The 16285-nt window shown below is 34.0% G+C and overlaps 2 protein-coding genes across 2 annotated transcripts; both read left to right on the top strand.

The window, feature by feature from the left end:
- Window positions 1–673: 673 nt before the first annotated feature.
- Window positions 674–3864, top strand: LOC122300345. The gene is made up of 4 exons (XM_043110921.1): window positions 674–847; window positions 1336–2236; window positions 3071–3215; window positions 3363–3864. The coding sequence occupies exons 2-4, from the start codon at window positions 1687–1689 to the stop codon at window positions 3421–3423; spliced, it is 756 nt and encodes a 251-aa protein (XP_042966855.1). The 5' UTR covers window positions 674–847; window positions 1336–1686; the 3' UTR covers window positions 3424–3864.
- An 8546-nt stretch (window positions 3865–12410) lies between these two features.
- On the top strand, window positions 12411–14763 carry LOC122300344 (acidic leucine-rich nuclear phosphoprotein 32-related protein-like). Its single transcript, XM_043110920.1, has 2 exons — window positions 12411–13058; window positions 14163–14763. Exons 1-2 carry the CDS (start codon window positions 12663–12665, stop codon window positions 14412–14414), a joined length of 648 nt encoding a protein of 215 aa, XP_042966854.1. The 5' UTR covers window positions 12411–12662; the 3' UTR covers window positions 14415–14763.
- Window positions 14764–16285: the final 1522 nt, after the last annotated feature.

Raw genomic sequence — 16285 nt, 5'->3', positions numbered from 1 at the left:
ATAATGCATAAAAATAACTACATATACAATTTGTGATATTTATAATGATTCTATATAGAGTGTCTGTCTACATTGTATATACCTTCAAAAATTTGAATTTGCTTTAAATGAATTGTCACTCTTCATCAATCCACAATAACCACTTGCCTAAAAGAAGATACATGTGTTAAAATGCCCCTTTTAGGTGTATCCACTTTCCAATCTCTTCCATCATCGCTCATCAGCATCATTAATACTTGTAGTGTATTATTTTTATCCAAAAATAATAATGAATTAATTTATATATTTATAATCATCACCATCATCATCATTTTAACTACTAATGATGAATTAATAATAATTAAAAATAGTATTAATTATATATATTTTTTAATGGAATTTTTTCACTTCAACAAATTAGGATTTTTTCTCTTTTTTGGGTTATAACTAATTAAGCCTCAAAAATAAAAAATCACTAATATTTTTTTATAAAAAAATATAATATTAGGTAAAATAGGAATATCCAAAAAAAAGAGAGATTTTGAACAGTACAAAATGAAATTGCCAACAAGTGTCGGTGATCCTTTCCGTGACGACAGCATCACGATGTATACGACGCAATGTGGGAACACAAATAATACTAATAATAAAAATAATACTAAAAGATACAGCCGTTTAATCTTAAAATTCTGAAAAAACAATGCAAGTCTATCACTTGCTTCCCGGCTCTCCCTAATCCCCCTCCTGTCCTCTTCTCTCTCTCTCTCTCTCTCTCTCTCTCTCTCTATCCCCGCAGGCCGAGGATTCCGTTTTTTTTGGTGGCATTTTCTAGGCATCGGATCTGGGGTTCCTTCGCTCTCTGTTAAAGGTAAATTTCGGTTTCGTTCTTCAAAACGCTTCTTATTCTTTTAAGTGATCGATCGATAGTTTTTATATTTGTTTTGGCTTTGATTCGTGTAAAATAATAATTACCATTTAATGCATTGCAACTATATAAGAGCTCCGATGGGTGGGTTGATTTGCTATATTTTTTTGGGTTTGATGGGTTATGTGGGATTATATACTTTGTTGTTGCTTTGACAAATCGTTTTCATTTCTACCATTGTTTTTATCCTCTTTTACTATGCCTCTTATAAAGGATATTCAGATTGGTTCTGGCTTGGTTTTTCTCAATATTGCATTTTTTTACGTCTTGGTCTTTTGAATCCACCGCACTAGTTATTTGACATTTTCATGGAAACTTTTTGGTTGTCCTTATAAAGATTTCATGGTTAGTGCATTTGACCTTTTGTGATTTTTTAAGTATTATTTAGATGATAGTTGATGGGTATTTTTCTGTTGCATCAATAATTGCAGGGTTCTGTATATTAGTGTATAAGCATCCGCTGGGATAAGACAAGGGGGATTGTTAGTTTTCCAGATATTTCTGGGAAGGTAGTCAGGTCATGTAAAACAGGGTAAACTGCAATTATTTAAGATTTCTTGGTCTTTTTCGTGTCTTCAACTGGAAAACTGTTGTTTACTTAATGGAGGTAGATAGGTTTGTGGTCAAGTTGGGGCCTGGCCATTAAAAGTTAATATATACTTTGAAGAGGCAATCTGTGTCATGGGTTGACTTCAAAGACTCAAGTCTTTGGGGGTTCTTCTTGAAATATTGTGGATTCTATCATTTGAAGAGTGTAGCGAAGGCAAAAATTTGGGCTTGAAATGGATCATTTGACTCCAATAAAGGGAGATTTTGAAAGTGATATTGAAAGTGGGGCAACAGTTAACAACGAAGATTCGAGCAAAGTTCTTGTTTTGGGTTCTAAAAAGCAGACAAGGACATTGTTCGACAAGATTTGCGGTGGGTTTGTTGATGGCCCAATCAAGAGTGAAGATAGAGCAGGTTTATGTGGCAATGTGTCAAACTGTGATGGGTTTTGTCCTGAGAATGTTAAGACAGTCAGCAACAAGATTTTGGAGGGGGAAGGGACTGTAGATTATGCAGAGAAAACACCTGTGAAAGAGAAACGTAAAAAGACAAGCAATAAAAAGCCACCAAAACCTCCCAGACCTCCTAGAGGTCCATCATTGGATGCGGCTGACCAGAAGCTAATTAAGGAGATCTCTGAACTTGCCATGTTGAAGCGGGCAAGGAATGAGCGAATGAAAGCCTTGAAGAAGATGAAAGCTGCTAAGTCTTCATCTTCTAACAGCAGCAGCATATTTGCCATGGTGTTGACCATTCTTTTCTGTCTTGTGATACTCTTTCAAGGTAATATTTCTGATTGAAGTTGATGATGATTTAGCTTGTATATAGCATTGTATTTTGGTTGACTGCTTAACTCGTTCTCTGTGTTGGACTGCTACCAGACAAATTTAGATTAATGTGCGGAAAGAATTGTATCACAACCTTGGTTGTTTCAATCCTTGTGTCTATGTGAACTATAAATTGTACCTTGTTTCTTCATTATTTGTTTTTTCTGTGTTTGCTGTTTGGTGAACTAACAGCCTAGCAGTTACATAAGTAAATCAAAGGGAAAAGAATGACAATAAAGCAGCCTCTACCAGTAACGCTCCAATAAAACGCCCAAACCACGTGCCTATACTCCAAAGGACTAGTCAATGATACAATTGGGGCCCAATTGGAACCTTATGAAGAGCAAGAACTTCTTATTCCCAATCAATGTGGGATCCATACACCACCTACCCTTATATGCTTATCATATGGGGTATCACACTACCACTTCCTGATGATGTGAAGTCATACTTTAGATTCACATTGTCCCACGAATCTTTGGTGAATTCACATTATTCATGTTTAAAGGAAAAATATATCATCTTAAGTAGACTTCTCTGAATATCTAGACACCATAGAGATTCATTCTCTGTGGTGTTTGTTGGCTGACATCCGTATTCTTATTGAATCTGTTTTGGTTGCATCTTTGGGCGTTGTGGATTCTCAGCAAGTTTATATTTTAATCGCATTTTAAAATTAGTTCCCCCTTCTTCTTTTCCTTTTTTAATTGCTTTAATCTTGCCTTAGTTCTTTATAAGATTTTCCTTTCCTATGTCTGTTTTGTGTTCTGAGATTTTGCCAATTCTGCAGGAATGTCATCTGGGAAAAGTTCAGCTGTAAACTTCCAAGGGTCTCCCGAGTCAGCAGGACCAACAGAGGGGGATTTGATTTCTGTTCAGTACTATGCATTTCCATCTGCTAGTGAGCCAAACGAACCTAATTCCGAGTCTCCAAAGTATGTGTACTATCCATATTTGGCTATAAACCTATATTTCTGTTTATTGCACTTTGTTTTTCTTTTGGTTTATAATTTTTTCATCCATAAGAACAATAGTGGTGTGGCGATCTAGTAAAAGTCATCTGTTATGTTGGTGCCTTGCAGTTTGGTAGAGCAGATTGCTGGTTCAGATCCTTTGGAAAAGCTGACAAGAGTTGCAGGATGAAATGGAGCATAAATGAAGGAGTGAATGATATTGCCCTAGTTTTCATTGAAGAACGAACTTTGTAGTTGCCCTTGTGGATCTCCCACAAACAAATTTTCCTTTCTCATTTCTTACAAAAAAACCTTCCAAGTCTGAATCGTTCAGGTTAATTCTCCCCCGTTGTATATATAATTAAATATGGGGCAATTCAGATTAGTCTGCAAATTGTAGTTTTATAGGTGATGCCAAATATATTTTATAAGTTTCTCCTTAGCAACGAACGTGGCCAAATTATGTTCGATTTGGGTGGTCATTTTATGAGCAGTTTATGGAACTATGAGTTGAGGTGAAATTTTCTTACAGCTTTACCAAATTCAAGTTTGCTCGTTTGTGTATCTTGTTGTCATGTATTGAATAAATTTTATGTAATTGCTACAGCTCTACAAAACCTTTTGTTTATCATTCTTGTGGTTATTAGGATCCCGGTTTTTCCTTCAACACTTCACCCCGTGTTCTTTGTGCTACATGGGCCTTACTAACATGCTCCAGAAAATGTAATAGAATGAATCTGTGTGTGCGCGTTAACAATCAATGCATTTAAATAAAATTAAGGTACCAAGGTAAGGAGTAGGGTGTTTTAAACAAAGTTCCCTTACATTGAAAATTTGAAAGTAGTGAAAGTAATACCCTAGGGTGAAGGTGTTCTTTTTAACAGGATTTACCATTTCACTTTTTGTTGCGAAGAAAGTGTTGATGCAAATTGCTTATGCCAGCTTCCAGGGTGAAATAGTGTTATTTTCAACAGGATGCTGTGCTGGTGCTTTGCTTATGCTTCTAATCCAGAGATTATGTTGGGGGTGCTCTGATTATTAGTAACCTGTGACCAAATGGTGAAAAAGGTGTAGAACGCAAACTTTTAAAAATTGTACCGTACTGGTCGGTATTTACTGTGCCGGAACAGTAACTGGCATGGGAGAGGTATGTGTTTTGTATCGGGTCGAATACTGACCATACCAGTCCATTTCGGTCAATATTGGACGGTTTTGATATACCAAACGGTTTTTGGGTATACTGGTCGAAATTAATGTATTTTTGTAATTAATGTAAACATCATATTTTTTTAGTAATTTTCACTCCAATTTTCACATCTGAATACTATTTTATTAACTTTTTTTGATCATCTTTTCTCAAGGACTGACAATCAAATCTATACTCTCATTTTTGTGATGAAGATGAGTGATTTTTTTTTAATAGTTGGATTGAAAACTTAGAAGTATTATTGAGTTCTATAAATATGTATTTTAAGTTTTTAAGACTTGCATTGATGTTATTTTGAAATATAATTTATACATATATAATTAATTTATTTATATATAGGCTATTTTGAAACGGTACCCGGAATGATATCAATATCAAAATATTTCGTTTGAGTGCTTTAATCAAAATGATTACCGGAACGATATTGAAAACATTAGTATAACCAATAGGGAGGCAAACAAAGTTCTCTCTCGCCTGCACATAATTCTCTCACTTCAAGCTCCTACACTGTACATCTACATGCAACAGCGACCACAGCGCCCTCCCCCAGGGAGGAGAGAGGAGCTGCTCCATTCTCCTCCCCCTTCCAGCCGCATGATTCTTTTTCCAATCAATCAGCCACACTTTGCAGTTTTAACTTCATTTTTAGGCCTTTTTGTTGGTTTAAGATTTTTATTGTTGCTCAGATTTACTCGTCCCCAACCTTCATTGTCATCACGCCCAACCTCGTTGTGACCTGCTCTTTCCGGTGAACCAAGTCTCGTCCTCTTCTAGTGGGCGTGTGGGCCTCATGTGCACCACTTATATTTGCCAAACAATTGTAAAAATATCCTACCTTTCTAGCTTCTCGCCACCGCACGCTGCCACACACCTATCCTGGGGGCAATACGTGACATGACTTATAAATCCAACACAAGATGATACAAAATTAGCAAGTTTGAGTTTGATATTAACGAATTTGGATCAAAACAGGTTGCTCTATTAAGACACAATTTATAAATAAGTCAATAACAAGTCAACTTACTTAACCCGAATCAACTTGTTTTGACCCATATAAATTTTATTTCAAAATTATAATTTTATTATTGTTAAGTTGTAATATTAATATTTTTCAGTATGCTTATGTTTTTATTATTTTTATTGTAGAGATTATAATTTTAGACTTATGCTCGTATTTATTATAGTATGGATTGTAATATTAAATTTATTATATGTTAAAATTTAAAAAATATTGATATATATATATTTTAAGATATTGTAAATATAGATTTTAACTTCTATGTGAAATTATGTTAATCATGTCAAATGAGTTATGTGTGTTATATTTCAACTCATTTACATGAAACGAGTTTAAATAAGTCATGTCGTGTTAACATAGTTTTAATTAATTATTAAATAAGTCAAAATGAGTGACACACCACGACCCGCTATTTAAATGAGTTGGATTAGGGTTTGAAAATTTGACACATTTAGTTTAACGGATCGGATTTGGGTTGACGTATATAATCAAATGTTCACGACTTGATACAATAAGAACACGACCCGAAAACACGAATTGCCACCCCTAATTGTCCTACCCACTATTTCCGCCTCCTCTTGATCGTCACAAGACTCACAACCTCCTCGGCCCTCACTTGCTAGCGCATGTGATCCATGTGTTGCCTTTCCTACTCGTCCAAATCAATCCCGCATTTCTTTCAGCTTCCCACTCCTCTGCCTTATGAGCAGCAATTATGTTATATTCTTTGTTCTTATTTTTGTGAAGGTGTTTGGAAACTTGATTTGTGCTATTTGTATGATGACCTTTGCAACTTTTTGAAAGCCTATCGGTACTTTCTGTTTATCGGGAAGTGGCTTTTGTTGGCCTATTCTAGAATGCAAAGGTGCATGATTGGAGATCTTTAACGAATACTTAAACTATGTTTGGATCATTGACTGCTCTCAATTCATCTAAGTTGAGTTCGTTTTAGATCTCTCTTACATCAAAACATGCAAAACTCACCTAGATGGACATAACTCAGATACTTTTACCATGTTCCAAGACGGAACATCTAACACATATTAGGTGGGATTCACAAAACTTATTCCATCATTTCAACTCACTATTATTCACAATAAATTCAACTCATATCAATATCTAAACGCAACCTTAATTTAGAGCTGATGCATGTCTTTTTATTGTGGGATTTTTTTACAGTAGATGTTTTAAACATTCCGATTAATGGATCACTCCAAAGTCCGTGTCTTCACGATGACCAACCATGCGCATGGACTACCATTTCTCGATTAGATTTTTATTTCCGCTCTATATTTAACGAAGGGTGTTTGTTGGGGTTCCAACTCCCTCAATTTGCGTTTCTGTTTATTTAGTGATAAAATTATCTTAACCATAAAAAATAAAGTATAACCAATGGGGGAGCTCCTGAATTGTTTTTCTTTGATGTCTTTCGAAGGTGAAGGGTAATGTTAGATATAGTTATGGGTTGTATAAGCGCTGCATATTTCTTTTAAAAAAGAATAGAGTCCACTATTAAAAATTAATTTTTTTTAAATGAATCTTCGTTTACTCACTTTTTTCCTTAATCAAATATTTCACGTGTTCGATTTCTTGTCATTAAGAAAATTCTGACTTCTATGCAAGAGATAGTTTTAAGATAATTAAATTTTACTATTCCTGTCGGCTTAAACTTTTGACACATTTTAAAGTTGCTTATTTATTCTTAATCAACAGCAAAGGCAAACCTAGGGTTATAAAGATCTGGGATTCTCGTGTGGAGTTTGGAATTGAAGTGTGTGATGCATATTTTTCTCTATTATTTGGTTAAAAATTGTCCAGTATCAGGTGTAATCTGTGATACTAAACCCAGTTGCGTGCTTTCACGGGTGTGAACAAAATGCATGACTCGACAACTCCAACAACAGTACTGCCTCAATACCCAACTCTTTTATGGTAAAGTTATAACAACTTAAGCATTCTTCTGCTTGTCTTGCACTAACTTTGAAACTTTCAAGTTGTGAAAAATTAGAATTTGCATATATACAAGAGATCGATGACTGATTTATATACGATTTTGGAGTGAAAATTCTTCTGCTCGATTATGTGCATTAATATTTTAGGCATAAATATTGGTGTGTGTTCTTTAGCAGGAGTTCAACTCTGCAGTTGGGTTGGGGTTCTTTCATTTTGGGAAGAGTAAAGCCTGACAAAGCCCAAACCCATCCCACCCAGCCCTTTACATCGCTTCTAAGCAACTCGTCAGTAGCTGAACTCAACTGAGAAACATGAGAAAGGTTCTAAGCATTTATTGCAATCTGCAGAGGAGCCTTGGCACAGTACAGTTAGTCGTGCAGTACCATACAGGAAGAAGATCAGTAATTATGTTGACAATAATAAAGGCTCTTCACAAGATTCTTCCCACCAGTTAAGTGATGAATTGGTTGAATTTTTTCGCATGCATCGGCCTTCTTGGCAGCATCGGATATCCCATATTTTGCAAACTTGTAGAACTCACCTTTGGTCAATGCATCTAGTGCTTGTGGGAGAGTATACACAATAAGCCAAGGATCGCTCTAGCTCTAGCTCTGGCTCTGGGTCTACTGCTTCAGCCCCTCTATTAAATTTAGTGCTTATGTTGAAATTCCCAATAAGATCCTAAGCATGATTATGGCAATGCCTTTGACATCAGCCTTTGACTGTAGGGATGAGAGGCAAAAGTCATAGTGGGGTGTTTGCTTGCATACTTGGGTCTATCAAATTGCCATTTTCTTCCAATGGAAGAGTGGAGCATTGGGTTAATGGTAGAATGATGGGAAGGAGAGATAGAGGTTGGAGGCATTGAATTATAGTGCTACAATCTATTTATAGAATTATATAGAGATCTTTTTAATTCTCTAATTAAATTGGATGGTCTAATTTTGGAGATATAGAGACATATAATGTGCTTCCTACAATATTTAATGCTCCTTAATACGATTTTCAGATACAGTGGACTCTACATGAACATTTAATATTGTGTGTATCTTTTTTTATATTGTACCATTTAGGCATTGTTTGGTTACGCAATTTAGATGAAATAAGATGAGATGAGATATTTGAAAAGTAGTGAAATTTTAAAGTTAAGATGAGATGAGATAGTTTGTAAAAAAAAATGTGTGTTTTGATAGTGAGATAAGATGAGATATTTTTTATTTTTTGAGATTTGATAAAAGGGTGGGTCCCATAGTTTGGATAGCAACCGTGGGCTTACTGTTTTTTACTATACACTTACTATTTTGAACTATTTATTTAATAATTTGAACTATCCATTTATTGTTTCTGTCAGTTTGCACTGTTTATTTATTTTTATTTTTATTATTTTTTTAAAAATTTTTTTTGACTATTTATTTCATTTTTACTGTTTATGTCAATGGATGTTTTTAAAACTTAGAAATGAAATACAAACAATGAAATGTCGTTTGGATAGGCAGTCTTTGTGTCGTACAGCCCATATGAGATCATCTAGGCATCCAAACTGGCCCTCAATTTTTTGATAAGACTAAGGCCCGGTTTGGTTACCTAGTACATATGAAAATATCTCATTTGGACTTGTATCACACCATAGTTTTGGCTAGGCATGAATAATGTGTGAATAGTACATAAACAGTGTACAATTCTGGTACTCTATAAAATAGTGGGACCTATACAGTTTTCAAATCTTAAAAATTAAAAACTATCTCATTTCATCTCACTATCTAAATACACACTTTTTTTACAAACTATTTTATCTCATCTTAATTAAAAAATTTTACTACTATTCAAAATATCTCATCTCATTACATCTGAATTGTGTATCTGAACGAGACATAAGTCCCTTAATTTTTGGTATAAACTAAGAGTTAGTTCACATACAGTTTCTAAATAAGGACTGCTCATGTAAGTCCATACAATTCGCTCACCTTCTAAAATCTATTCATCACACTAATAATATAAAAACTTCAAACATTAGTTACTATAAATAAAGTGTTTGTAGTTTTATTTTTTATAATTGTAATGCAGCTATGGTAAGTGACAAGTGTAACATAACTCTTTGGAACATAATCGCGACTTTTACAAAGAGAGGGAAAACTCTTTGAACTTTCCCCATATTAGACCACCCAATCTTCCTCTTCTGTTTTTCCGCACTAGAGAGGAGGGAGGAGGAACCTTGCTCTTGCTGCCTTCCTCCTCGGTCACGTCCATAAGTTTTTTTTCTTTCATTTTTTTCTCATCGGTCAATCACTTTTCGGTAACCACTCAACCATGTGCTCAACACCATGGCAAAAATGCAACAAAATACTAGCGCGTGAATCACACACGTAGCCTATCATAACATGACGTGTAATTAAAATTATTTATATAAATAAATTTTAATTGATATTATTTCTTATGATAATATAAGAGTACCATATATTCTCACGTCGAGAGTACCTAATAATTACTATACTATTGGTCTAACCCTTAAATTTTTACTGGACCATACGTACTAACAGGGCTTAAGGCCAGTTTGGATAGTGAGTTGAGTTAAGATGAAAGTTTAAAATATTATTTTTTAATATTATTATTATTTTGAGATTTAAAAAAATTGAATTGGAATTTAAAAAGGTTGAATTATTTATTATATTTTGTGTTGAAAGTTAAGAAAGTTGTAATGATTAGATAAGATGAGTTGAGTTAAGTTAAATTGAGTTAGTTAACTATCAAACACAGCCTTAGACATTCTTTATACTTGGCTGTACAAAAGAGTAGCCAGGGGCAGCTCTGTTGTGTCCATGACTCCATATAGCTCTTACATGCCAATACTATACCTAATGAATCTCTCCCTATCTTGATTTTCATAAAGGATAATGATAGGTCTGCTTAGTGCATTTTCAATTTTCTTTTTTCTTTTTTTAAATATTTTTAAAATATATATAAACATTTAAAAAAATAGATACATTCAATAATAGTCACATTCTTAATTATAAAGATAAAAATAAATTAAATACATGAACAGTCAAACTGAAGGACAAAATCAGAGGAATACTTAACATTTTCCTTCCATAAATAAAGCACTATCTTATTTCTTGAAATTTCACATGAAATGAAAAATCCCATTCAAATGATAGTAGATAACAATTACCCATTTGAAACTTCAGTGTATGATTTTTGTCAGATGGAACTAGAGAATGCTCTCCATGCCTTGTGCAATTGTTCTATTATATCTAGGTTGTGGAGGACTTTTCTTGATGATAATAGTTTCGATTTTTAGAAACATAGCCATTTTGATTTGTTGGTTTGAAAAGTGACGCAGCTTGCCGATCAGTGTTTCATTAAAAGATTCGTGACTATGGCATGGAGTATGTGGAAATATTGAAACTTGAGGTTGTTTAATGAATCTGCTGTTGAACCTTATGATCTTGTTCTTAACAGTCTTGCTTAGGTGCATAGTTTCAACAAGTTAAATCTTATCATGTGGTTCGTTAACAACTCTAAGTACCATGTTGGCAGCCTCCTCCATGTGGTAAACGTAAGCTTAACTTTGATGGCTCTATTTTTCATTCTTCACAAAAATTTGGTGTGGGTGCTATACTAAGGGAATAAAAAAGGTGATATGCTTATGACAATGTATTGTAAAAAGGAGAGAATTTATGGGGTTGAAGACATTGAGGTTTTAGTAGCATTGCAGGGCATCCAAATGACAATATCCATGAGGAATTCAGACTTGATTCTTGAAGATGATTCAAAGATTATTGTGGAGGCCTTATGTTTTGAGGAAGAGTCTTTCTCATGTTACGACCCTTTAGTGAAGGAGATCAGAATTTTACTATTTCTTTTCATTCATTTGACATTGTTCGATTGCTACACATTTTTTGGGATGCCATGCACGCATGGTGTCTGATATTGTATAATGGTGGCAGAATTCTTTAAATTTTCTTATTAGTCGCTTAGGCCTGTTTGGTTACACAGATGAGATAAAATGAGTTGAGATGTTTTAAATAATAATAAATAAAATATTGTTATGATATAATTTTTTAATATTAATTTTGTATTAAGATTTAAAAAAGTTAAATTATTTATTATATTTTATATAAGAATTTAAAAAAATTATAATGATAAGTTAAGATAAAATATGATGAGATTTTTAATTTTGTATAATCCATCCGGACTTAATTGTGGATAAAACAACACTATCTGGTGTTTAACTTTTATTATTTGCTTGAAAGGTTTGTTTGTACTTTGTATGGGATTCTATAACTGAATGACATGTTTTATTTTTTATTTAAAAAAAAAAAAACAAGTACTCGTTCCGAATCCTCTATCCTGGACCTTTTACCATAAAATCAAGAATAAACCTATGGATAATTACAGTTTAGCCCGCAAACAGCAATGATTTTGCAATATAGTCATCGAGATTACCGAAGTTGATATTTTATGTCAGACTATTTTAATATATTTATTTTTAATATTATCGTTTCGTTAAAGATATTAAAGTTTTTATATGAGCCCTATTTTTTTTCAAAAAAAAAAAAAGTTATAAAAAAATATGTTGTGCATCATTACTTAAGATCTAGTCATTTATTTTTATGATGCTGGAAAATGTATATTTTGGCGGCTCAACTGCATGGCCATTTAGGCTCGGATTGGTTATTATAAATTAAACAATTTTATCTCATTTTATTTAATTATTATAATTTTTTTAAATTTTTATATATAATATAATAAATAATTTAATTTTTTAAAATTTTAATATAAAATTAATATCAAAAAATTATATTATAAAAATATTTTATTAATTGTATTCAAAATACTACATTTCATTTGAACGTATAACCAAACAAATCTTCAGTTACATGAAAAAAAAAAAGAAAAGCCTAGCTGCCTCAAAGCCCAAAAACCTCCTTATTGCACGTGACAAGCATGTGACTAACAAAGGTGTATAGCCTATAGGACGACGCGATGACCCTATCAACACAAAAACATACAGATTGTCTAAGGAGGACCATCCGATATTCAGCCACGTCACTGATCCGCGTCAATTCGCGTTTCAACGCCCGAGATGACGGTTGCAGAGCTACTGCAAGAACGAGAATGAAGAAGCTGGCTCCTCTATCTCTCTCGCTCGCTCGCTCTCTCTTCACGTCCCTGTTTACTGATTCCCGAATTTGATTTATTTACCGGGAAAATAAAATATTTCTCTCGTGAAAGCTTTTTTCGGCTAACAAAGATGAGGCTGTGGAGGCTGATTATGTTGATGGAGCTGATGGATGATGATTTAGACTTATTACTGGAAATGAAATTACTGAGGGCTTTGTACAAAAAAGCCAGTGAAGATGAGGCCGAGGATGGTGTAGAAGGTCTTGAGGAGGAGGACGGTGACGAAGACGAGGGTGAGGACGAAGACGACGAAGAAGATAACGAAGAGGCAGACGACGGAGACAGTGGTGTGCAGAAGGTTGTACCTTCTTCTGGTGGTCCTCCGGTTCATTCGGTGGACGATGATGAGGACGACGATGAGGAAGACGACGAGGATGGCGATGACGATGACGATGATGGAGCAGACGATGGTGATGATGACGATGACGACGACGACGAGGAGGACGATGATGTTGCTGAAGAGGAGGTACTCATAATTTCATTTTCTATTTTTCATCTTATTTTCATTGTTTATATGTTTCAGCTTCTTTTTGTTTGTCCGTGCGGAAAAATAGGTCTGATCTCTCTCCCTGTTTTTCATTTTTTTTTTTTAAATTTTGTATTTCGAACAAAAACAATGGAATACCTTTTCCTGCCAGTTAAATTTTGATTCTCTAGATCATTAGTTGAACAAGCTTCACCATTGTTGCTTTTCCTATTTCTTTACTGTATTTTTTGTTACACGATTGTTAACTTTCAATTTTTCATTTTAGATCTACTTATTTTTCAATTTTGGCTGATAAATTCTTTTTTCCTTTCTTTTTTTTCCCCTTGTAGTGAGTATGCTCAAAATGATTTAACTTAATAATAAACGAAATCTGTGGGTGGGTGGGCGGGTGGGCGGGTTGTGGTTTTAGTACAAACAGTGATTCAATGTTTGTAGTGTCATCTCTTTGCTTGGTGGTCAGATTTTGTCGATCTGAACCGTTTATCATCTATATCCGAGGTTGTGAACTTATGAAATGTCAGTACTTCTGGGAAAAACAAATCAATATCTCTGAAACTTGTTTGTTCAAAGGGATGGGTTCCTTCTGTGTAAGTAGATATTCACATTGTTATAGATCTGGCAAAAAAATTAGCAGTATATTCAGTGGGACAGGTTTTAATTTTGATGTTCTTGGAGGATCTTCATAACACGCATCCAATAAAAAGTTAGGTTTTCCTAGATCTTTGGCGCTTAAGGTGGAGCAGATCCACATCTGTCATCTAGCATACTCTCGTTTTCGGTAAAGTTTTTCCACTCTGAACTTAATTAATCTTCTGGGGCTTCCGGAAAATCCTGTTAGTCCGACGGCCATGAAGAAAATAACCCCAAAATCTCTCTTCAAACAAAGAGATGGTAGAACCTTTTTTTGTCTGTTTGCTATGTTGGTTTTAGTTGCCATCCACCTCTGGTGCATGTATTTTCTCTGTTTTCTGATTATCCTTTTTTTTTCCCCCCTTCTTTCGTTGGTTAATCTATATTTTCATCGTTGCTGACTTGAGTTCTGTTTATACCATGAATGAAACCCACGGAACAAAAAATATATAGGTGGATCTGGGAACGGACTACCTTGTGAGGCCAGTCGGGCGAGCCGAGGATGAGGAAGATGCCAGTGATTTTGAACCGCAGGTGAATGGCCAGGAGCAGGAAGACATCGACGAAGAGGAGGAAGACGATAATGGCGATGCCAGCGGGAAGGTTGATGTTCCAGCAAAGAGGAAAAGGTCCGGCAAAGATGATTCAAGTGGCGAAGACGACAACGATGGTGGAGAGGATGATGAGAGACCATCAAAGCGATAATATGGGCCAAGGACTGACATCGAAAACCGTAGGTCATCAATCTCTCTACCTCACTATCTTCTTTCTGTTCTTGGTTCCAGTGATGCGTCCAGATTGTATCATCTGGTAATTTCAGGTTCCGAAGAACTCTTTGAAAGTGCTGGTTTAGGATTTTATCTCTCTCTAAATTCAGAATTTAGATTAAAGTTGTAGACTTTTGAAGACTTTTATGTCTGTTAGGTTGAATTTGGAGGTTATCCTTATCTGTAAATCTGGTCCTTGTGCTCTAATTCTCTCTCTTTCTTTCTGGTTTAGAATAGTTGAACGGTTGTCGGATCTTTTATTTATTTAAAGCTATCTTTAATTTTTATTTTTTTGCCTTTTATATGTTCACAATTTTGATTCCGTTGTGACCATTATTATCGTGATCAGATTCATTAGACCACGTTCGAAGAGGATAAAAGAATTGGAGATTGCTTATATTTTGAGACAAATACCTTCTAAGAAATTGTTTCATTGCTATATTAATTTTTTTTTAAACTTTTTATAAAGGTGACGTGGTGCTTTGCAAAATATAGTGACTGCAAAAGGAATAATTCTATTAATAATCTTAGAATTTATAAGTTTCGTGTATTATTTTTAAAAAAATTATGTCTATTATTTGAAAAAGAATTTTTTATATGAATTTTATATTTTTTATTATTTTTTAAAAAAAATATATGAAATCTGTAAATATAATTTCTTTAGGAAGATAGTGATTGTAAATTTGTAACATAAAAAAGACAAAATTTACTGACAACTGAAATAAATGAATTTGAGTTATCCGAGGATTGGGGGTAGGAAGGAAAGGGCACATTTTCTGGTACCCGTTGGATGAAACGCACCCATTTCGCATACTAGCTTCACATGGGTTCCGTTCGAAACGGAAGGGCTTTGAGTTTGCGTGATTGGAACTGGGTCCCATGAGATGCACTTGCGGCATGCTCTCTCAATTTTCATTAACTGCGTCCTGTCGGTAGACGGATCTACGGGTTTCGTTTTACCGTATTGTCCTTATACGTACAACAATCAAAACACACCATTAATAGAGGGTGATTTCTTTCTTGAGCGGTGCTGTTCTGTTGTTTGAGTTGGACTGGTTTTTTTGCTTTTTTTTTTTTTTTTTTTTTAAGAGAAATGATATTTATAGTCGTAGTTGTGTAAGTAATGTATAGTCATTTTAAAAAAAATGAATTAATATAGAACCTATATAAAAAAAATTAACTTTTTAATCGAGGACTTTATTTTTTTCAAAGCGATTGCGCGGCGTTTGTAATTCTACGACTGTATGTAGCATTACTCTTTTTTTTATTACTAGTATATTTGTATTTCTTTTTTTGAAATTTTTTTTAATATATTTAAATATTTTTAAAAAATACATCAATATATTAAAAATTAATTCTTTAATCATTAAGTAAAAAAAAAAAAAAAAATACTAAACGGTCAAATGAACGGTATGCATCAAGCGGCAAAGTAGCGTTTTTTTTTTTCTTTCTTTTGTTGGTTTGTCTATCAAAATCTATGGAATTTTGTGCGGTAGGATGGGGTATACTAACACGGATTTGGGATTTTGTAACAGGTGAATCAGAATGGTATTGCTGAGCAAAATTTTAGAGATAGTGATCAAGATCAAACTAACTTCGAGATTACTGTTGGCCCCACATACTCATCAAATAAACAAAAGGATTTGAATTCAAATGAAGATAACTATGTTGAAGATCATACCAGAACCAACTAATATTCTGTCTATGTATTTGTACTTATCTATAGTTGTAACACTTATCTTTAGTTTCAATTCAAATACTTGTACTCTGTCTATATAAACACTAAATGCAATATGACTAGTATGATCT

This window comes from Carya illinoinensis, chromosome 2 (assembly GCF_018687715.1).
Source record: "Carya illinoinensis cultivar Pawnee chromosome 2, C.illinoinensisPawnee_v1, whole genome shotgun sequence".
NCBI classification, from domain to species: domain Eukaryota; kingdom Viridiplantae; phylum Streptophyta; class Magnoliopsida; order Fagales; family Juglandaceae; genus Carya; species Carya illinoinensis.
Note: the sequence above shows the minus strand (reverse complement) of the source record. Positions and strands in the feature narration are given on the sequence as shown.

Coding starts and splice junctions, on each gene's coding strand:
- LOC122300345 (XM_043110921.1), top strand. CDS start 1,687: ATGGATCATTTGACTCCAATAAAGGGAGATTTTGAAAGTGATATTGAA. Junction 2,237..3,070: donor TCTTGTGATACTCTTTCAAG/GTAATATTTCTG, acceptor CCAATTCTGCAG/GAATGTCATCTGGGAAAAGT. Junction 3,216..3,362: donor CCTAATTCCGAGTCTCCAAA/GTATGTGTACTA, acceptor GGTGCCTTGCAG/TTTGGTAGAGCAGATTGCTG.
- LOC122300344 (XM_043110920.1), top strand. CDS start 12,663: ATGAGGCTGTGGAGGCTGATTATGTTGATGGAGCTGATGGATGATGAT. Junction 13,059..14,162: donor ATGATGTTGCTGAAGAGGAG/GTACTCATAATT, acceptor AAAAATATATAG/GTGGATCTGGGAACGGACTA.